Source organism: Sinohyriopsis cumingii, chromosome 2 (genome assembly GCF_028554795.1).
Source record: "Sinohyriopsis cumingii isolate HCF-2022 chromosome 2, ASM2855479v2, whole genome shotgun sequence".
Classification (NCBI taxonomy): domain Eukaryota; kingdom Metazoa; phylum Mollusca; class Bivalvia; order Unionida; family Unionidae; genus Sinohyriopsis; species Sinohyriopsis cumingii.
The window spans coordinates 7,780,626-7,803,379 of record NC_142962.1 but is presented as its reverse complement, the minus strand read 5'-3'; the positions used below and the strand labels follow the sequence as shown (position 1 = coordinate 7,803,379).

At 34.8% G+C, this 22,754-nt stretch overlaps 1 protein-coding gene across 1 annotated transcript in view; it reads right to left on the bottom strand.

Annotated features, from left to right (window-relative positions):
* Positions 1 to 6,964: 6,964 nt before the first annotated feature.
* Positions 6,965 to 22,754, bottom strand: part of LOC149804305 (CCAAT/enhancer-binding protein zeta-like) — an 80,249-nt gene continuing 64,459 nt past the window's right edge. The window contains exons 23-29 of the mRNA XM_089938642.1: positions 21,490 to 21,593; positions 20,912 to 20,987; positions 19,368 to 19,594; positions 18,338 to 18,416; positions 18,039 to 18,075; positions 15,763 to 15,844; positions 6,965 to 7,344 (exon numbers count right to left, since the gene is read on the bottom strand). Of these exons, the coding sequence (XP_089794768.1) occupies positions 7,190 to 7,344; positions 15,763 to 15,844; positions 18,039 to 18,075; positions 18,338 to 18,416; positions 19,368 to 19,594; positions 20,912 to 20,987; positions 21,490 to 21,593 (760 nt within the window). The 3' untranslated portion in view covers positions 6,965 to 7,189. The remainder of the gene's footprint in view (positions 7,345 to 15,762; positions 15,845 to 18,038; positions 18,076 to 18,337; positions 18,417 to 19,367; positions 19,595 to 20,911; positions 20,988 to 21,489; positions 21,594 to 22,754) is intronic.

The following is a 22,754-nucleotide window of genomic DNA, read 5'->3' as shown; positions in this document are numbered from 1 at the left end:
CAGGTTCCAGAAGTTCCTGTGATTCACCTAAAGAAACAGCAGCTGAGTAATATCTTGGAGCAAGACATGATATCCCTTTTTACTCTCGTTCTTAACCTGTTTCCTAGTGCCACATCAAGATTTTGATTATCTAGACCTTGAGTTCAGCACTCACGTAAACAAGTATTTCTCCCTTGTGAATAAGTACTGAATTAGTACAATGGTGGCTTATATGGGACAATCCATCTGCCAGAGAATTACTTTGCCCGGGTTTGCTCAGTGCAGCAGCAGATATCTTGGTTATATTCTTATGCATCCATTACAATGATTCTGATGTCCATATGGAGGCCAAGCCTTTGCCCACTGGACCAACTTCTCACAATCTGCCCAATATGATGGGGAAACGTCAGCAAGTACATGCTCCAAAAATTACAATTTGTACGGATGCAAGCACAGGATTTGGGGGCATGCCTCTTTCATTCCAGGAATCCAGTAGAGAGTAACCCATCAGGATTATAATTTACATATAAATGCCTTTTTGAAAGCCTTTCATTGGTGGCAGGAGAATCTACATGGGAATGGAGTTTTCCTTCTGTCCTACAACTCCACTGTGGTGACTTGTCTCAAGATGGAACCGAGTTCAAAGACCTTACCATTCTTGTTTGGTGTATTTTTTTTTACTGTGTCTTCAACAACAAATTCAAGTCCAAGTTCATCATATTCCAGACTGGTTTATGTATTAGTGGACTTGTTGTCCTGAAAGAATAAACTAATACAAAACAGAATGGTCTCTTCATCCCATGGTCTTCACTCTATATGTGCCCTATGTGATTGACTAATGGCAGCCCTGTTTATGACAAGGTAAAATGCCAAATTGCCAACCTTTGTCTCAGTGCTCCTAGATCTGATGGCCTGAGATGCTTTTTCTATAAACTGGAATGACCTGGACTTGTATAATTACCCTCCAACACCTCTCATTTTGGAGAAGATACAGAAAGCAAGTGAATCAGAGTATTGCCTCATACTAACTGCTCCACTTAAAAAATCTTGGATCAACCACCTCAAAAATCTCATAATCTCCAGAAAATCGAGATATTCCATTCATGTGCACAAGCAAGATGTCAAGTGTTTCATTTCAGTCCAGAGTTGTTGAATCTGCACATATAGGTCTGATTAAACAAGCCCTCAGAACAACAGTTATCACAACCAGTAAAGGAGAAATCACTCAAGCGAGATGGTCCCCTACTTCAAAGGTGTATGAAGGCAAATGGAATATCTTCACATAGTGGTGTGCACAAGAACACTTTATACTAATGCAGGCATCAATACCTCAAATAGCTAACTTCCTACTATGGTACCTTGATGAAAAACAGCACCAATCACAATTAAAGGCTACCAATCCATGATCACTGACACCCTGCGTCGACATGGAAAAGAGGATATTGGACCGAACAAATATCTATTTGATCTTCTGTCCAATTGTAATTACACATGTACAACGATGTTGGCTCTTTGCTCAAGTGGAATCTATCATCGGTACTAACCTGGCTAGACAAGACTTCTTTTAAACCACTCTGAATAAATTCATTGTTTCACATGTCATATAAGACCTGCTTCCTCACTTCATAAGCAAATGGCAGGCAGAATCTGCAAAAGTACATGCTTTTTCAGTGGATCTGGTCTACATGCATTTCTGACAAGTATTGCTCTGTACAGCCTTGCTTTCATTACAAAGAACAGGCTCCTGTTGATGGGGAATCTGACTTTTTTTAAATGAATTCCTGACTGCTCATCTGAAGGTCATCCAGAGTGAGCTCTGAAGTGGTAATTAAAAAGGACCATGCTGTAACATTGCAGGAGATCAAGCTTCTTCTAACCCATTATCGAGGGAAAGGATGACACATCAGTACAGACTTTTGTCCTGGATAAAGTGGGTTATCATTCTGTATACCAAATGAATCTGATTTGCATCTTGACTCACCAAGTTAGGGCAGCTGCCAAAAACATTGCTTTTGAGAGAAACTATTTTTTTGTTATTATTTATGCTGTGGAATAGCGATTGGAATTCACTTCTCTTACATTTATCTCACGAGATCTTCCATCCTAAAATGCTCAACTCGATCTGGCGGGACCTATAGCAATGGTGCAACCGGTTCCTTCCAGTGTCATTAGACAGCTTCATGAGGATGTAGCTTCACTACTTCTGCTAGATTTGTGAGGGAAATTTTTTTCCCATTTTGAAACTTTTCCCCAACATATGGAGTCTACTCTCCAGTCAGATTACCTAGAAGCCTTTTCATATAACTTAGAGGGCAGGAGATGGTCTCTCTGGGTTAAGGGGATGTATCTCCTTCCACCACTTACCCACTGATACTTTCCAAATACATTTTGATCAGGTAACATATCTGATGAAGAAACCAATTTTGTTTCTAGTAAAATCTGTTTCTTCAGAAATACTTACCTTATCATAATACACAGTTACATCCGTATAGAGAGTATGCATTCCAATCCAGTAGTAACTAAAATATTCACTGGACTTGGTGCCAATCCTTGTGTCAAGGAGAGATCACTCTAATGTCACCTAGGTGGGTAGATACCTTTTCACTTTTTAGCTAAAATGTTAAAGCCTGGGAAGGTTGGATACATAAGGTAATAGTAGTTTTCATAACGTATTATGACTGGGTAAATATTATTGAAAAAGTGTATTTTAATGGAAAAAATTGGTTCCTAACAACGATCCTTAAGAAATGTTAACTGATACTTGATCAATGCTGCTGCAAACAAAATTCCAAGTTTCCATCGGAAGACAAGAATTTGCTTGATGAGAGGCATAACTCTGTCCTAAATGGAGTACACAAGAATAAACTTCTAAAAAGGTACATACAATGTTCATGCCAAATTGCATCTCAATATGGTCAGTGGTTCTTGAGCAGTGCAAGCAACATCCCATGTGAAGATATGAAAATAAATGTCCAAGGCCACAACCTGCTCCAAAATGGAGCTGCTGAAAAGAAACTCATCAAAAGCATGTCCAGGTCTATGAGACGATGTTCAAACCGAATGGCTTAACAATATGCTGCATGGTTCTTGAGCAGCATCTGTTATAAGCATTATTTCACATAAAGAGATAATACGTTAACTGCAAAGGGTCAAGACTGTCCAAAATAGAAACAGAAATATAAAAACCCCAAAAGGCAATTCTAGGTCCATGAGACAATGCATTCACCAAATTGGGTCAGAATAAGATGAATGGTCACAAGGAAAATTGATGCCAAAGGGCAATAGCTGTCAAAATTGGACTTTATTGGATGAAAATGTTTAAAAGGCAAATCTACTTTTAATATACAATTTAACTACCAAATGGCCAAAGATTATGTGCGAAGAATGCATTGGTGCTTACAAGAAGTGTCGACAAAAGGACAGATGGATAGACAGATAAGGTGATTACTATAAGGTTCCTGTATAAACACACAGGCTCCTAATTTGCCTATTTTTGAGTTTTAGGCTTTATGTATCATAAAACTCTCCAAATGATCATGTCAAGATTACACAACCTTGAATCGTTGTGCAAGGTATCGGAAGTCCTATTTAACAATCAATTATAGATAAATCCTGTATGTGAGGGTTTAAGGTTCAATTTCCTTGTCCATATGCAGAATTTAAGGTTTGGTATACCGTAAGTCGAGTCAAACTGCAAACAATATAATGATCCTGATCTGCCAAAGCATAATGCACATGCAAATCAGGGTTTATGCTTTTTGTTCTACTGATTACTCCTAACAAACTTCACAGACCCAGGTCTGCCAGCTCATTATGTGATGACAGATCTGTGTCTGTTCAGTTTGCAGTTGGATTCGTGAGTACATACATAGTAAAATATTGATTATCCAGCCACTATTGGAGACGGATTTTGTACAGATTATCTGGACCCATTTGGAGGCTGTGATTTTGTCCAGGTTATTCTGTTCCCTTAGGAGACAAGGATTTTGATGAAATTATACTGACCCAGTGAGAGACATGGACTTTGTCTGGAATATTCCAATCCATCGAGAGGCATTAGAATTTGTTCAGACTATCTCAAAGCATTAGGAGAGGATCTTTTTCCAGCTTATCACGCCCCATTAGGAGACTTGGTTTTTGTGAAGATTCTCCTGACCTAGTGGGAAATAGCGATTTTGTTCCGAGTATCATGCCCCATCAGAAATTTGTCCAGATTATCCTGACTCAATGGGAGACATGGATTTTGCCCCATTAATATAAACCCATCAAGAAAGATGGATTTTGTTCTGAGGATCCAGACTCATGGTGAAAAGGATTTTTCCACTGAAGACAGGAATTTTATTTTGAATAATCTGTATATATAATAAATGATAAATTCACAAAGAAATAAAGTTCAGGCAAAATGCTATCAGTTGTTGATTCTGCAAGGATGTTTTAACAATTGTCTGATGGACAGGTGAGTAACCATTATGTAGAATGTGTTGTTACCGAGAAAAAAAAATCTCCAGTTTCCAATGATTGCTTCTTGCTTTAACACATAAAGACACGAGTGGAAAACACTTCCAAAGACAATATTAGAAGAAAATGTAGGATATGAAATTGACAAAAATTATAAAACTGCATAAAAAAGTTCAGAATTCAGGCCTTGTAAGACTGATGACACAATATTTATCTTGCCTGCATGGCAGTTTTATTTTTTTTCATTAAGAAAAGCCACACAGTAAATTAAATTCTCAAATCCCATGTTTATTTGGTAAAAATATACCAATAACTAAAAAGTGTGGCATGTGAATGGATCACTGAAAGTACAGTCATATGCTCTGGTATAGAACTTTGATAGATTCCATTGCTATCATGCTAAGGAATTTTTTGCATAAACATGTTGAGAATTATTTGTATACAGATGTTGATGATTATTTGTATACACATGCTGAGAATTATTTGTATACACATGCTGAGATTATTTGTATACACATGTTTAGGATTATTTGTATACACATACTGTGGATTATTTGTATATACATGTTGAGGATTATTTGTATCCACATGCTGAGGATTATTTGTATATACATGTTGATGCTGAGGATTATTTGTATATACATGTTGATGCTGAGGATTATTTGTATCCACATACTGTGGATTATTTGTATATACATATTGAGGCTTATTTGTATCCACATGCTGTGGATTATTTGTACACACATGTTTAGGATTACTTGCATACACATACTGTGGATTATTTGTATACACATGTTGAGGATTATTTGTATCCACATGCTGAGGATTATTTGTATACACATGCTGAGAATTATTTGTATACACATGCTGAGGATTATTTGTATACACATGCTGAGAATTATTTGTATACACATGTTGAGGATTATTTATATACACATACTGTGGATTATTTGTATATACATGTTGAGGATTATTTGTATCCACATGCTGAGGATTATTTGTATATACATGTTGAGGATTATTTGTATCCACATGCTGTGGATTATTTGTATACACATGTTGAGGATTATTTGTGTAAACATGACAATTATTTGTATACACATGTTGAAGATTATTTCTGTATACACATGCTGAGGATTATTTGTATGTTTAACGCAAATCATCAAATTGGATTCAATTAATGCTTGCTGCAATGGTAAACATTTCTGGAGTCAATTTCTAAGTCTCCATCTTTTGGTTAAATGATAACAGAACTTCTATTCCAACAACCATAACTCTGTAAACTATACCATTTAGGAATGAAATATCACCTATGTTATCAAGTTATGTGTTTGCTTGGTTTTTTAGTTGTTGTTTTTTGTTATTTTTAACACCAAAGGTAGACATGTATACAATGCACACAATAAGAATGCAAACTTTTTTCTCAGAACTTGGTGAATGTTCATGGTCTAGTGGACTAACAGTTTGGTCTAGAGAAGACAGTCTCTGAATCCAACAGTTGTTGGTTCAAAACCACAATGATTTTGTAATCAGCTTATAAAAAGAAAAACAAGCTCAAAGATCTACAACGGTAATGGTACGATGAACAAAAGAATTCTTGGTTCCCAGAGATATGTGTTCACAGGTCAAAAAGAATAACCTATTAAGTGGTTATGGGATTGAATCCCACTAAAATATGCTATATGGCAAATGGCTGATCAATAAAGTTATTAAGTGTAGCATGAGAAGGGATGACTCAAAGTATAATTTTATGCACATGTTGAGGATTATTTGTATGTTTTAACACAAGTAATTAAATGGAATCAATTAATGTTAGCTTCAATTTCCAAGTGTCCATCTATTGGTTACATGATAGCAGAACTTCTACATATGATTATAATAACTGTGGACAATCTGTAAACTATTCCTTTAAGGTATGGAATACCACCAGTTTCTTTCTAGTATAAAATCCAAGCACTGTTTGCCACATCATTGGCCACATTAAGAATGCAAACTTTCTTCTCAGAACTTGGTGAATGTCCATGGTCTAATGGACCAACAGTTTGGTCTAGAGAAGGCGGCTGAAAATACAGCAGCTGTTGGTTCCAACCCATAAAGTGATGTTTTGTGATCAAAGGCTTTTTATTTTAAAAAAAACAGCTAAAAATCTACAGTGATGATGGTATGATGAAGAAAACAATTCTTGGTTCCAACAGATACATGTCCACAGCTATAAAAAAAATCTTTCACATTGTTAACTGACTAAATCCCACCAAAATAAGCTATAAGATGAAGGATCACTCTAATTGATTGTAGCTATTAAAATATAATAATTTTACAATATCACAAGCAGTTGCCTTTGATATTTTTCATCTATCAATCACTGTTTCAACAGGGAGCTCCCTTTCCTTAAATGTAATGCAACTTTTAATTTAGTAAAAACTGGGTGATGGAAACTTAAGGAAAGTGGACAAGTCATGAGAATCAGGGGTGCATCTGCCCAAGTGTACAACTTACATTCTGCAGAAGTGAAGTGAAACACACTATGTCACAAAAACTGCCTCAAACAGTCCTTTTTATTTACTAAAGTATGTACATAACACAATAAATCATCCTTCATTCTACTTTTTTCTCATGTTCAGCTCATCCAAGTCTCCTAATGGGTTGGGAGTTTTAAATTGTTTGCTCCCATGTCCTTTGTTTAGCCATCATTTACAAGCTGTCACAAAGCTGCCTCAAGTATGTACAGTAACATAAGAGAACAGTCTTCATTCTATGTTTTTCTCTTTTTCTTCATGGGAGCCTTAAACTGTTTGCTTCCATGTCCTTTGTTTGGCTGCCATCTTTTCTTGCCTGCTTTCTTTTTCTTCCAGTCCACTCCCTTTATCCACTGATCCCGTTGCATTTCCCACTTAAGTTGTTTAACGTCTGAAAGAATGGTCATGTGGTTAAAATGTATTTAGTTAACATTTGAATTTAATGGGAATGGTCATATTAACATGGGACTTTTAGTGAATGCCCCATGTTAATATGACCATCCAATCAGGAGCAAGGATAAGAGTTTCAAGATGGTTGCTATGGTGGCCATACTGGGTGTTCAAGCAGAACCATTTTCATCTGGAACCAAGCAGACCGAGGGATGAACGTCTCTGAAAAGTTTCATCACAATTCTCAGCGATAACAAATTTGTGCTAAAGGATGTACATCAGACGACAAATGGATGGATGACAGAGAACAGACCATCCTACAAGCTCTTCTGGTCCACGACCACTAGAGCTAAAAATCATTACACATAAAGTCCAAACTAAGTTTTGGTCAAAATTGGTTATATGCCTACTGTCCATGATATTGTACTTTGGTAGGAAAATGATCAACAGTTGCAAGCTGCTATTGTACTTTGGAAGGAAAATGATCAAGAGTTGCAAGCTGATATTGCTGTATGCTTTCTTTTCCCTTCAGATTAGTCTTACATTTATAATTATACAAGTTTAAATGACTACCAATTAAAAATTATAAAATATAGTACAAATGTATATAACATACCATGGTACCTCTATTCAGTTTGTTGTACGTGAGGCTTGAAATGAGGGTTTAGTGAGACTGAACTTTTCTTTTTGAGAACTGAACTTATTCTAATATGTACTCATGTTTCTTTGGTGCAAATGATAGAAATAAAAAGTTACATACTTAAGTATTGACTAACAAATGAGAAAACAAATAAGAAACTATAGCAAAGAAACCACAGTACATGTTTTAACATTCTAGACCTATCTATGTGAGACACAAAGACTGACAAAAACAATAAGATGGTGTTTTTGATTTTGTCACTTGCTGAGCGCCAGTTGTGATGAAAAATTGTGTGACCTCCTATTCAATCTGGAAAAATAAAGAAATTTAAAAAATTACTTAAACTTGACTGAAATAACTGCAAATTTTCATATATCTAACAATTTTGCTTCATTCTTATATACTTATTAGAGAATTATGGCATCTTTTACATTTAATCTTTTAGCAGGGTTTATCTTCCTAATTTTTATATATTTTCAATGTATTATCAAGATCCTTGCCTATTATCTTCATGGAGTACACATTTACATTTATTTTCTGGAGTCAACATGATAAAAAATTTCCAAATTTTCCCTTCATAATTTTAGAACTAAACTTACAATCAAAACTATATAACCAGGATTGTGTTGACACAACAGATAAATATATACAACAGCAAGTTTCAAAAGAAGTTATGGCAACATATCTGATGTAACAACAAATAACTCATACTACTGTGTATTACCAAACTAGCTAATTGCTTTTCATATTTACCACAAAAATAATGGTATTTTCATCTGTATTTTCCTTTAAAATTTTGTGAGAAAAAGATTTCACTGTGTAATCAATGTGTGTGTGTGTGTGATTTGGATTTTGAACATAGCTTTAACAATTTTTCATTCATATCGCTATGATGTCTGCACTATGGCAGTTTATAGTGATGTTTAGCACTAGGGCATCATGCCACAGACATGTAGCGTCTTGTCCCACCCAGTCACATTATCCTGACACCAGGCCAACCAGTCCTAACAGTAAACTCCTAATGCTGAGCACCTAGCAAGGCAGCTGTTAGTACCATTTTTATAAGTCTTTGGTATCACATGGCCATGGTAAGAACCCCGACCTCCTGCATCTGAGGCAGATGCTCTAACCACTAGGCCACTGGAGTGGTCATGTGAATAATGGATTACTAGTCAGATAAACAAGAACTGTATAGTTTGTTGGCTGGTTCTGAATCAGACTTGGGGTTATTTTCCAAGGCTAAACTTTATCCAGTCTATTAATCTCCCTGGTGTTTACTACACACAGCACTAGTACAGTGATGTGTGTGAAATTCCAGGAGTGACCACAAGAATCTCCTTTTAATGTTAGTCAATTTAGTCATAGACCATTAGTGCTGTAAATAATCTTAAATTAGCATAATTCACTTTATCTATTTGGGAAGAGAACAGGTTTATATGTTCACTGGAGAAGAAAAACAAGTTTGAATCTCTGGGTTAAAGTCTTTACCAGTGAATGTTTGAATTCAAAGTGTGTATCATCATTAGACTTCAGTGATAAATTACTGAATAAATTATTTAAAAAAATTAACACTAATGAATTGTATAACAAAAGACTTCCAGAGTTATATCCCCTATTCCCCTGCTTATTGTACAGCACTCTCAATTCATGTTACTTAAGTTCACTCTTTCCATGCTAAATACAAAATACTGAAAGAGGAAACTTTTTAAGCATCAAAACGTAACTCTGCAAATTGTTTGAATTGTTTACCAAATATTGCTGAAATGCATTCCTGATTTGAGAGATACCCTCAGGAACAAAAATGTATACAGACATAGCAATAGCTGTATCTCCCATATTACTTACTGGGGGAATAACAATGGGAAAGAGGAAAATTGAAATGAGTTCATGAAAAACAATTACTTCAGCAAAGTGACAAAGTGATGTAAAGGTGCAACTTAAATGGACTAGATTTCCCAGCATACATAAAGCATGAACAAGGGTAACATGGTATGCCACTAATTCACAGCAGGATAAAAGAAAAACCTACACAGCTGATGTGCATTCTGATGTCTGAGTAAAGCTGATACAACAAATCTGCCTGCCTCTAAACCAGCTGCAACCGGACTGATGATGAAAGACTCTGGTGATAAACAGTGAGCCATAATATTGACATGAATCCATTTGTAATGGCACCAAAAAGTACAGAATTTCATTTTTATCTTCAATCAACTCTATGTTCCAACATTTAAGAGATGATTTTTTTTTATACCTATTACTTTTAAGGGCCTAAAAAAATGCATTACCTGAATTATCCTATAAGACTTTGTAACTTTTCTACCTAACCATACTCTTTATTTTGTTCAGCAGTGTTTGACAGGAAGTTTTCTAAATGTTTTTCTATTTTTTAATAACAGCAGCCATATTTGATAGTGGATCAGTTTGGGGGGCCATATAAAGGTTACTGTTCATTTAGCTAATAGCAATTGTATCTGATAGTGGATCATTATTATCTGTACAAATTTAGAAGCCCTTTATGCAAGGTTCTTTCTGATAAATTCAGGCAGTTCTGAGAAAATGTCTTTAAGAAAAAGTTGTTTAAAGGTATTTCTATGTGTAGTGATAATGGACATATTTGATGGCAGAAAAGGCAGTCATATTTGATGACAGAAAACGCAGCCATATTTGAATGCAGTTCATCATTTGTGGCCTTTATGAGACAATGTTTTTGTCAGATTTGGGTCAGCAGTGTTCTTTTAAACAATTTTCCATTTGTAATATAGATGGACATATTTAATGGCAGACTGGCATCAACCTTAAAAAGCCAATTTGCTCTGTGCTAAGTTTGCATGAAACTGGTCCAGCAGTTTTGAGGAGTTGAGAATAACAATTGCAGATGGACAATGCACTATGATGTATTAGCTTGTTAAAAGCACATCAGCACAAAATTGGTTATTTGGTGCACATTACTAGTCAAGTAATAGAATTCTAAATATAAAGAAAGGTACTAAAAACATTTGGAGTATAAAACATTCCATATAAGTCTTAACATGAAGTACTATGAGTCATACCATAGCTCACTTGGCCTTATAACCAAGGTGAGCTAAAGAACTGTGTTGTTTGTTGGCTGGTTCTGAATCAGACGTGGGGTTATTTTCCAAGGCTAAACTTTATCCAGTCTATTAATCTCCCTGGAGTTTACTACACACAGCACTAGTACAGTGATGTGTGTGAAATATCCAGGAGTGACCACAAGAATCTCCTTTTAATGTTAGTCAATTTAGTCATAGACCATTAGTGCTGTAAATAATCTTAAATTAGCATAATTCACATTATCTATTTGGGAAGAGAACAGGTTTAAATGTTCACTGGAGAAGAAAAATAAATTTGAATCTCTGGGTTAAAGTCTTTTCCTAATTTTTTTTTTGAATTCAAAGTGTGTATCATCATTAGTCTTCAGTGATAAATTACTGAATAAATTATGTAAAAAAATTAACCCTAAGAAAATTGTATAACAAAAGACTTCCAGAGTTATATCCCTTATTCCCCTGCTTATTGTACAGCACTCTCAATTCATATGTTACTTAAGTTCACTGTTTCCATGGTAAACACAAAATACCGAAAGAGGAAACATTTTAAGCATCAAAAGGTAACTCTGCAAATTGTTTGAATTGTTTACCAAATATTGCTGAAATGCATTCCTGATTTGAGAGATACGCTCAGCAACAAAAATGTTCACAGACATAGCGATAGCTGTATCTCCCATATTACTTACTAGGGGAATAACAATGAGAAAGAGGAAAAGTGATATGAGTTTGTGAAAAACAATTACTTCAGCAAAGTGACAAAGTGATGTAAATGTGCAACTTAAATGGACTAGATTTCCCAGCATACATAAGCATGAACAAGGGTAACATGGTATGCCACTTATTCACAGCAGGACAAAAAAAAAAAAACCTACACAGCTGATGTGCAATTCTGATGTCGGAGTGAAGTTGATATAACGAATCTGCCTGCCTCGAAACCAGCTGCAACCGGTCTGATGATGAAAGACTCTGGTGATAAACATCGAGCCACAATATTGACATGAATCCATTTGTGATGGCACCAAAAAGTACAGAATTTCATTTCTATCTTCAATCAACTCTATGTTCCAACATTTAAGAGATGATTTTTTTTTTATACCTATTACTTTCATGGGCCTAAAAAAAAATGCATTACCTGAATTATCCTATAAGATTTTGTAACTTTTCTACCTAACCATAGTCTTTATTTTGTTCAGCAGTGTTTGACAGAAAGTTTTCTAAAGGTTGTTCTATTTTTTAATAACAGCAGCCATATTTGATAGTGGATAAGCCTCTTTCTGTACATTTAAAAATGCCAGACTGCTTTCTGTCCAATTTTAGGTCAGATGCTGTTAAGAGATGTGTGAGAAGTTGTTGGAAAGTTGTTTTATTTTTTGTAATGCCAGCATCATTTGTATAAAATTTAACAAGATCTTGTGCCTACAGCATTCTTTTAAATTTGGATTAATAAAGTCAAGTGATTTTTGAGAATATGTCATTTAAAGTTTCTTTTACTTTTAGTACCGAATTGCAGCCACATTTGATGGTGGATCAGAATTATTTGTACAAACTAAAAGGTCAAAGTGTAAATGCTGACAATTTGATCAAATTCAAAATCTATTCAGTTTTAGGGGCCTTATAAAGGTTACTGTTCATTTAGCTAATAGCAATTGTATTTGATAGTGGATCATTATTATCTGTACAAATTTAGAAGCCCTTTATGCAAAGTTCTTTCTGATAAATTCAGGCAGTTCTGAGAAAATGTCTTTGAGAAAAAGTTGTTTAAAGGTATTTCTATGTGTAGTGATAATGGACATAATTGATGGCAAAAAAGGCAGTCATATTTGATGACAGAAAAGGCAGCCATATTTGAATGCAGTTCATCATTTGTGGCCTTTATAAGACAATGCTTTTGTCAGGTTTGGGTCAGCAGTGTTCTTTTAAACAATTTTCCATTTGTAATATAGATGGACATATTTAATGGCAGACTGGCATCAACCTTAAAAAGCCTTTATGCCAATATGCTCTGTGCCAAGTTTGCATGAAACTGGTCCAGCAGTTTTGAGGAGTTGAGAATAAAAATTGCAGATGAACAATGCAATATGATGTATTAGCTTGTTAAGAGCACATCAGCACAAAAATGGTTATTTGGTGCACATTACTAGTCAAGTAATAGAATTCTAAATATAAAGAAAGGTACCAAAAACATTTGGAGTATAAAACATTCCAAACAAGCCTTAACATGAAGTACTATGAGTCATACCATAGCTCACTTGGCCTTATAACCAAGGTGAGCTAAAGAACTGCGTTGTTTGTTGGCTGGTTCTGAATCAGACTTGGGGTTATTTTCCAAGGCTAAACTTTATCCAGTCTATTAATCTCCCTGGAGTTTACTACACACAGCACTAGTACAGTGATGTGTGTGAAATATCCAGGAGTGACCACAAGAATCTCCTTTTAATGTTAGTCAATTTAGTCATAGACCATTAGTGCTGTAAATAATCTTAAATTAGCATAATTCACTTTATCTATTTGGGAAGAGAACAGGTTTATATGTTCACTGGAGAAGAAAAACAAGTTTGAATCTCTGGGTTAAAGTCTTTACCAGTGAATGTTTGAATTCAAAGTGTGTATCATCATTAGTCTTCAGTGATAAATTACTGAATAAATTATTTAAAAAAATTAACACTAATGAATTGTATAACAAAAGACTTCCAGAGTTATATCCTCTATTCCCCTGCTTATTGTACAGCACTCTCAATTTATGTTATCTAAAGTCCCATTTCCCATTTTCCATGGTAAATAAAAAAATATTGAAAAAGAAAACATTTCAGTCATCAGAAGGTAACTCTGCAAACTGCTTGACTAGGGTACCAAGTATTGCTGAAATGCACTCCATGATTTGAGAGATATGATCAGGAAACAAAAATGTTCATGGACGGAAAAACAGAGATAGACATAGTAATAGATTTACCCCCCCATATTACATAATGGGGGATAACAATTGGAAAAAAGAAAACTGACATAAATTCATATAAAAAAACAAATGCCCTAACCAAGTAACATAAATGAGCAACTGGTCAAGATTTCCCAGCATACATAACACACAAAAGCATAACATGGAATGCCACTTATTCACAGCAGGATAAAAAAAAAAACCTACTCAGCTGTTCTGCAATTCTGTCGCCAGAGTAAAGGTGATACAACATATCTGCCTGCCTATAAACCAGCTGATGATGAAAGACAAGTCTGGCGATGAAAGACCAGTCTGGCGTTGAAGGTTGAGCCACAGTAGTGACATAAATCCACAAGCAATAGCACTAAAAAGTACGGATTGTCATTTCTTCCAAGATTTAATTAATGATTTCTTTTTATACCAATTGGTTTATAGGTCTAAAAAGAAAAGTATTACCTGACTTAACCTACATTTTTAAAAACAACTTTCCTACTCGCCCATACATTATTTAATATATTTTGATGGAATCTCCAGTATGACTTTGTAGTGTGTACACTTATGGTGACCTTACAACAACTAGTTCCCATCTAGCTTGGATGAAAAAGAAAAACAATGGAAGGCTCATTAAACTATTCCCATACGCAAAGTATTGAGAATAAAAACCACTTGGAGGGTTCAGATAATACTAGATCAAACAGGATCTTAGGGATATATTTAAAACAAAATTGGTCAGATGTAGAGACAATCAAACCCATTTTTATGATCTTGGACAATAACAAACATCCCTCTAAACACATGTAATACTAATTAAAAATGTTTTAATTTTTTTGTCTCTTTTTCCTTTTAAAGACAATTGATTAAAAACTTCACACTAAAAATATTTTTTTAAAAAATATTTAAACAATTACCTTTCATGCGTATTTTTACTGAAATGATTCTGTATTTTCTCAAGTGCTACCATGAGGCAATCAAGGGAGATATCCACACCAACTAAGCATTCCCTTATTATTAGAAACACAATCTATTCTTAGTAACAGACTATATACATCATGTCTTAATCTTTGAGGGATGAAATCCCTCCAAATCAATAAATATTTTGAGAAAATATTTGGGCAACTTCCTTTGATGCACATTTTCTATTGAAATAATTTTGTATTTTTTGAAGAAGCCATCCAATCATCTCTAGTAACCATTCTGACTAATATTTTCCTTAGGATTAGTTTTGAGTTAAGACCCTTCGTAATTTTTAGTGGCCTTTCAAGGCTTTATAATTAGAAAGAAAACCTGATCTTAGTAACACATGGTCAACATCATGCACCAGATTTTAAGAGCCAAAATCCATTCAAACTAAAGCAATTTAAGAAAGCTGAAACCATGATTGTAAAGTAGATTGTTCTGTACAGAACAGATGTACACAACACCTAACTGGGATGAGGACAAGCAAGAGGTTTAAATGATGAACAAGAATGATCTGAAGAACTGGACAAAAAAGAAAAGATAAGTATGAACTCAGACTGAGTCAGATGCCAGCAGAATAGCACAAGACACAAAACACAGAAAACAGTTGTTGATTTGCATTATGCATCCTAATTAACTTTCAAAGCATGCAGTGTCTTGCACCAGTAACTATTAAAACAAACGTTAAAACTGGTTTATAAAGATCTATGTCTACTTTCAAACTGCTGGTTTTGGGCTTTGGGCAGGTGACAAATTTGAATGCTGTACACACACACACACACCCTTATGGCATGTACAGGACAAAATTGTTGTCTAACTTACCAGCTTTATCCTTGTTGGACATGGCATTGGCTCCAGTCATGTCAAACCCTGAACTAGCCGAGTCATCAATCAGGTGGGAAAACTGAAAATAAATCAATAGTTATACAGAATTAACAAAAAAGTTCATGAATTTTTGTCCTGCACCTCCCATAGTGAGGTCACAACTGTTCATAATAATGAAATCTGACTACGACTTTAAGGACTCGGGTACTAATTGTATGGACAAATGGGACAGACATTTGGTACTAAGGACTCTGGTACTAATTATATGGACAAATGGGACAGACAATTGGGTACTAAGGACTCTGGTACTAATTATATGGACAAATGGGACAGACAATTGGGTACTAAGGACTCTGGTACTAATTATATGGACAAATGGGACAGACATTGGATACTAAGGACTCTGGTACTAATTATATGGACAAATGGGACAGACAATTGGGTACTAAGGACTCTGGTACTAATTATATAGACAAATGGGACAGACATTTGGTACTGAGGACTCTGGTACTAATTACATGGACAAATGAGACAGACATTTGGTACTAAGGACTCTGGTACTAATTATATGGACAAATGGGACAGACAATTGGGTACTAAGGACTCTGGTACTAATTATATGGACAAATGAGACAGACATTTGGTATTAAGGACTATGGTACTAATTATATGGACAAATGGGACAGACATTGGGTATTAAGGACTCTGGTACTAATTATATGGACAAATGGGACAGACATTGGGTACTAATTATATGGACAAATGGGGCAGACATTGGGTACTAAGGACTTGGGTACTAATTATATGGACAAATGGGACAGACATTGGATTTGGAGGGCAGTGAATGGCTGATAACAAAAAATAAAATTTTAAAGGAATCTTCCGAAAGCTTGTTTCTGTAACTGACAAAGGCTAACAACATTTTATTGATGGAGAGTGTGTTTTTTTAAATAAAAAATTAACATAGCTTTAACAATTTTGGTTATATTGCTATTATGTCTGCAGTGTGGCAGTTATAGTAATGTCTAGCACTGGGGCATCATACTGCAGACATGCAGCATCATGTACCATCCAGTCACATTATTCTGACACCAGGCTGACAATATTCTTACACCATTTTTATAAGTCACTGGTATGAATTGGCTGAGGTTTGAGCCTGCAACTTACTGTATCCAAGGCAGACGCTCTAACCACTTAGGCCACTGGAGGAATGTCACTTTTTTACAGACCTGACTTTGGAACATTCATGGCTAAAATTAGCAGGCAATATTTTACAATATGCAGATGAAAAAATGTCATGGCTCATATGGTTTTCTCTTGAAAGAAGTTTGCACCAAAGCTGTACATGTCCTTCTAAGCTGGAACATCATCATGGGATGCATCCCTGGGTAAAAAATACATTTAGTAGTCGCTTCTTATGACATGCAGGAAGGGTGCAAAAGGCCTATTCTACATCTGTTGGGGGGAATGTAATATGTAACACACTTTTTGTAATAATGTGAAGTTATTGTAAGTTTCATCCATTCATTTCAAATGGCACTAAAATTACAGAGTGGAGAGGAAAGTGTGATGAAAAAATTTAACCTTTAAAGTGGTAAACAACACTCATTATGCTGTAAATAATTTAAGTCTATTGCAGAGAATGTAAGTTCTGTTGTATTGTGCTGTTTGGAATTTAAGTTTTGTCATAGTGTACTGCAGAGACTTAAGTTCTGTCTTAGTGCAATAGAAAATTTAAGTTCTCTGTTAGTATGTTGTAGGGCATTTAAATTCAGTCTTAATGTGTTGTAGGGCATTTAAATTCAGTCTTAATGTGTTGTAGGGCATTTAAATTTGGTCTTATGTGTTGTAGGGCATTTAAGTTCAGTCTTAATGTGTTGTAGGGAATTTAAATTTGGTCTTAATGTGCTGTAGGGCATTTAAATTTGGTCTTAATGTGTTGTAGGGCATTTAAGTTCAGTCTTAATGTGTTGTAGGGAATTTAAATTCGGTCTTAATGTGTTGTAGGGCATTTAAGTTCAGTCTTAATGTGTTGTAGGGAATTTAAATTCAGTCTTAATGTGTTGTAGGGCATTTAAATTCGGTCTTAATGTGTTGTAGGGAATTTAAGTTCAGTCTTAATGTGCTGTAGGGAATTTAAGTTCAGTCTTAATGTTTTGTAGGGCATTTAAATTCGGTCGTAATGTGTTGAGGGAATTTAAGTTCAGTCTCAGAGAAGAATTTAAAGATAAAACATTAAAGGAATATCTTAGACTACTGAAGGATGTTCTCACCTCTTCTGCTGCTGAAAACAAGCCTGATGGTCCAAACCTGAAATTGAAATAATTAAAACTTTTCAGAGATTATTTTTAATTATAAAATTTTGCTGCAAGTAATGAAAGTTTTTTGGGGGGTTGGCGAGGGAGTGTGTGCTTTCATGTATAAATATTTGTGAGTGTATGTACAGAATAATACTGATTTATTTGCATGAGAATAGTTGAATATATGGAAAATAAAGAACAATTTCTTGAAAGTGTATGGCTATAAATGAGTAATAGAATCTGAAAATGATGTTTAATGATGTATAATTTACCCCTCATTCTTGTTTGGTTTTGATTTCTGAAGCTTTTTCTTCTTTTCTTTCAATAATGATGGATCTTGTTCAACGATATCTGAAAATAAAATCACAAAATGTCCATTATGAAAACATTTCTTTTGTGACTGTCACAATAAGAACTGTTGTAAAAATACAAAACAATTACATGACATTCAGCTAGAGCTTGAAAAAATACACAAATCAATATCTATAAATTAGACAGGATACATAAATTTCTACTCTCTAGTTTATATAACTGAATGCTGGCTCTGTCAGAATTTCACATGGTGCTTATGCAAACATGTCATCATTAAAAAGTCTCAACTAAACAATATGAAGTTCAAGTATTTAATCATCAAAAGAATCAGAAAAGACACTGAAAAAACAGGGATTGCATTAAGCATTCCATTACATGCTAAACCTAATTTTGACATTATCACAGATATCAATATTTCTTTCAAGGAAAAAGCAATGGCAACGTGTGGATTCAGTTTTGGGGATCAAACAATGAGTAGAAATATGTGGATCAAAAGTTATCAAGGGACATCACTTAAATTTCCATAAATTCAACCAAAGTAATTTTTCTTTCCAAATCTTTATTTTTCTAAGAAAGCCAACCTATGAGGATCTAATTTTTTTAATGAATTATCCAATCCAAAGTGGTGCTGAAAAAAAAAATCATTTTTGATGGGCAAACACAAAATCTCAGGCTCAAACGCAAGCATTTTATTATATATACAAGCCAGATGTGTCTTCATCCTCAGGGTTAAAGCTCAAATAAAATATCAATCCTCCAGTCAGATGTTTTTAGCTATTGAAGATGTTCCTAAAAGAGATAGATCTTTCACATACAAACGTTAAGCTAATATTGGTGGCTCACCCACAAGCCATACATGATGTACTACAAATGTAACACAGAACTGTAATGTTGACATTACTGTCATCTTCAACATTGAAAAGTGACACCTATGTTTTACCATCTGCATTTTGCAAGCAACAAAAAGGTATTTAAAATACAATATCACACCACTGTCTGAAAATTCAATGTCTTCCTCATTGAAGTCAGGCTGGCTCTTGTTGCTATCTTGTATGTTATCATCATCATCCAGATCACCAAATGCTGCAGCAAAGTCTTCATCACCCTCAAAATCAACTTCCTCATCTGAAAGATCTTCATCCAGATCATCATCATCATCATCACTCTCATCTTCACCTCCCTTCTTTCTTTTCCCAGGCTTATTCTTGCTGAATGCTCTGCAACACAACAAACACATATATTGATTAGAGTTTCACATTGAAAGAAAATTTAGTAATATTATTTTCTGGCTACCTGGTAAAAATGAACCAACATCCTACACACTTCATCAATACTATGTCCATAAAAGACATCTGAGAGACACAAATCAGTGTTACAACTCTATGATCATAAATCACACAACAGAAAGAAGCAAAAGCACAAGTTTTGTAAGACTTAAATAATTAATTATCAAAGTTATATAATTAAAATGTAAGAAGAACTTAGTTTTATGAATTGAAACTCAAAAACATCCCCCATTTTTTTAAATTTAAGTCCAAAAGAATCCAACATTCTGAATGAATTTCAGATCCTTGAATGTACTGGTCTGTCAACAATCTTGATGCATCAAAATGGCATAGTCCAGAACTCCTTTCAATATTTCACAATAGTCCCAGAATAATAGTTTAGTCCTATGAGCATTCTGTAGTTTCAATCAATAATCTAAACAAATGTTTCATCTCAAATAATATCTAAACACAACATTAAATACATCTGAAGACTGATGTTACAACAAGAATATAACAAATAAGGCTGACCAAAACTGTCCAGCTCCATGTACTTATACAAGCATAAGAGGTGTAAAGGAATTTTGCTACTACTCCTATGTGACAATCTGAATAAAGTAGAACATAAGTGTTGACAGAAAAAACAGTAAATAAACATTTTCTATTTAAGCATGATTAAAACTTCTGATGCTGACTTCGTTGGGGTTAATTGGTTGTTGTTGTTGTGGGATTTAACGCCATATTTCAGCACACGATAGGCTATGCATGGCAGCCAGAATTAATGGTGGAGGAAGAACCCGGGAAAACCCCAGAAGAACCATTGACCCACGAGAAGCTACTGGCAAGCTTTCTAACATACCCATGATAGCTCAATCCTAGACTCGAAACCCATGCAGACAAAGGTGAGATGGCAGTGATCCGTAACGGAGAGCACTTTAGACTACTTGGCCACTCGGGGCCCTGAGGGGTTAATAGGAATAAAATGAAACCAAATTTTGTAATAAGTTCTTGTCAGCATTCCAACTGTCTATATTTATCCAGACTGTCTTTTTGCAGTCCTTTAATATTTGATCACTTTACAAATATCTCATGTTTTTATGACTGAATTAACATAAGCTTTTCAACAAGGTATAATATACCTCCTTGTAGATGCTGCAATAAACCATGAAAACATGTCTCCCACAGCTTAACCACTGGATGTCACTTGTATGTGGTTGGGTAGGGAATTGCAAGTATTACGGTTTTATAAAAACAATATACATTGCTTACCCTGCAAAGTCAAGGTCCATATGTTCCAAGCCTTTAAGGTTATCTTTGTCCTCATCAAACTGTTCCTCATATTTATCTAGAATATAGAATTAAATCATCACATTAAATGATGCCTATACAAGTTTCTTTGCAAAGCATTTTCAATCTTTGTTATCATTTTGTAATAATTGGTGTTAAAGAATTATTACTGGGAAAAATTATCAATGGAAATAATCTAGCTTGTTTGATGTGTTCATATTTAAAAAGTTCTATTAATATTTCTTTCAAGGTAAGGTATATTCAAAAACATTTTTTTTTGCACAATCCCGAAACAATTAAGGTGAGATGAATCCTGCTAAAGATTATCTATCATACAATGCAATATTAATAGCATGAATTGTCTTTATGTTGTACAAAGACAACAAACAAAAATCTTCTGACTAGCTTCTCAAATTGCTGATTCTTTGTGAAAAGATTTTTGTTCCCTGCTCTACAATATGAAATTTCATATGAGGTGGGAAAAGAAATAGTCGGGTATAAAATACTTTGGTTATTGATTACTCCATTTACTGGTGAGATATGAAAAAATTTAGACCCACCAAGATATGCATCAAATTCGGAGTCACTGATGCTCGATGCATCACTGTCCTCGTCATTAAGCTCCTTTCCTCTCCTACCTTTGGCAGCTTTCTGTGTGAAATATCTGAATAAAGGGAGATAATATGATATCCATGGTAACATTTAACACAAAACCTTAGCACTGTTACTGCTTATGTTTCTAGCATTCGTTATACAAAAATCTTGTTAACTGCTAACACAAGCAAGAACAGTTTTATTTTAACTAAACAAGAGTACCTAGAAGGGACAGATGCACCAATGGCCAAAAGGATTTTGCAGGGAGCCAAAACAAATCAGTTTCTTACTTTTTGTTGTTGCTATGTATTGTGTTTCTCATATGTTCTTAAGAAACTCTACATATCAAAATTATCTTGCACTTTTGAAGTTAACATGTTCACAAGATAAGTGCAGTACAAAAATCTTTGTCTTGGCCAATGACCTTGAAACCACTAACATGGAGAGAAGTTTAATGAATCTGTCTTTGATACTGTCAAGAAATACACACATGCTACATTTGTTAAACCAACTTTATGAACAATTCTTCTTTAAGATATTCTACAAAATGGCTTTTTGGGGGTTCAAATCCCTTCACATCTGCTCATTTTATCTTGCTCACAAGTCATCACAGATAAAACAAGAGTCCTTTGATGGGACTGATGATCTACTGAGTAAAACAAATGGTATTCTGTAGTGACAAATTTTGTTCTGCTTTAGTCATAATCCTGACCTTTGACTTTTCAAGCCAAAAATTGATAGATTTCAAATTTACTGCAAGTGCAAGCTATCCACAAAGTTTAGTAACTGCTTATGTAGAGAACTTGAGTTATGCATTGAAACAAAACAGTAAATATGTGTGTGTGTGATTTGGATTTTTAATATAGCTTTAACAATTTTTCAGTCATACTGCTACAATGTCTGCAGTGTGGCAGTTTATAGTGATGTTAAGCACTGAAGCATCATGCCACAGACATGTAGCATCATGTCCCACCCAGCCACATTATCCTGACACCAGGCTGACCAGTCCTACCACTAACTTCTTAATGCTAAGTGCCTTGTGAGGCAGCTGCCATTTTTATAAGTCTTTGGTATGACTTTGCTGGGGTTTGAACCTGTGACCTCCCGCATCTGAGGTAAACGCTTTAACCTTCTAGGCCACTGGAGCGGACAACAAAATAGTAACAGACAGTCATAAAGATGGACCAACAAAATCTTAACATATAACAGTCTGCTTTGGATTAAGGTATAC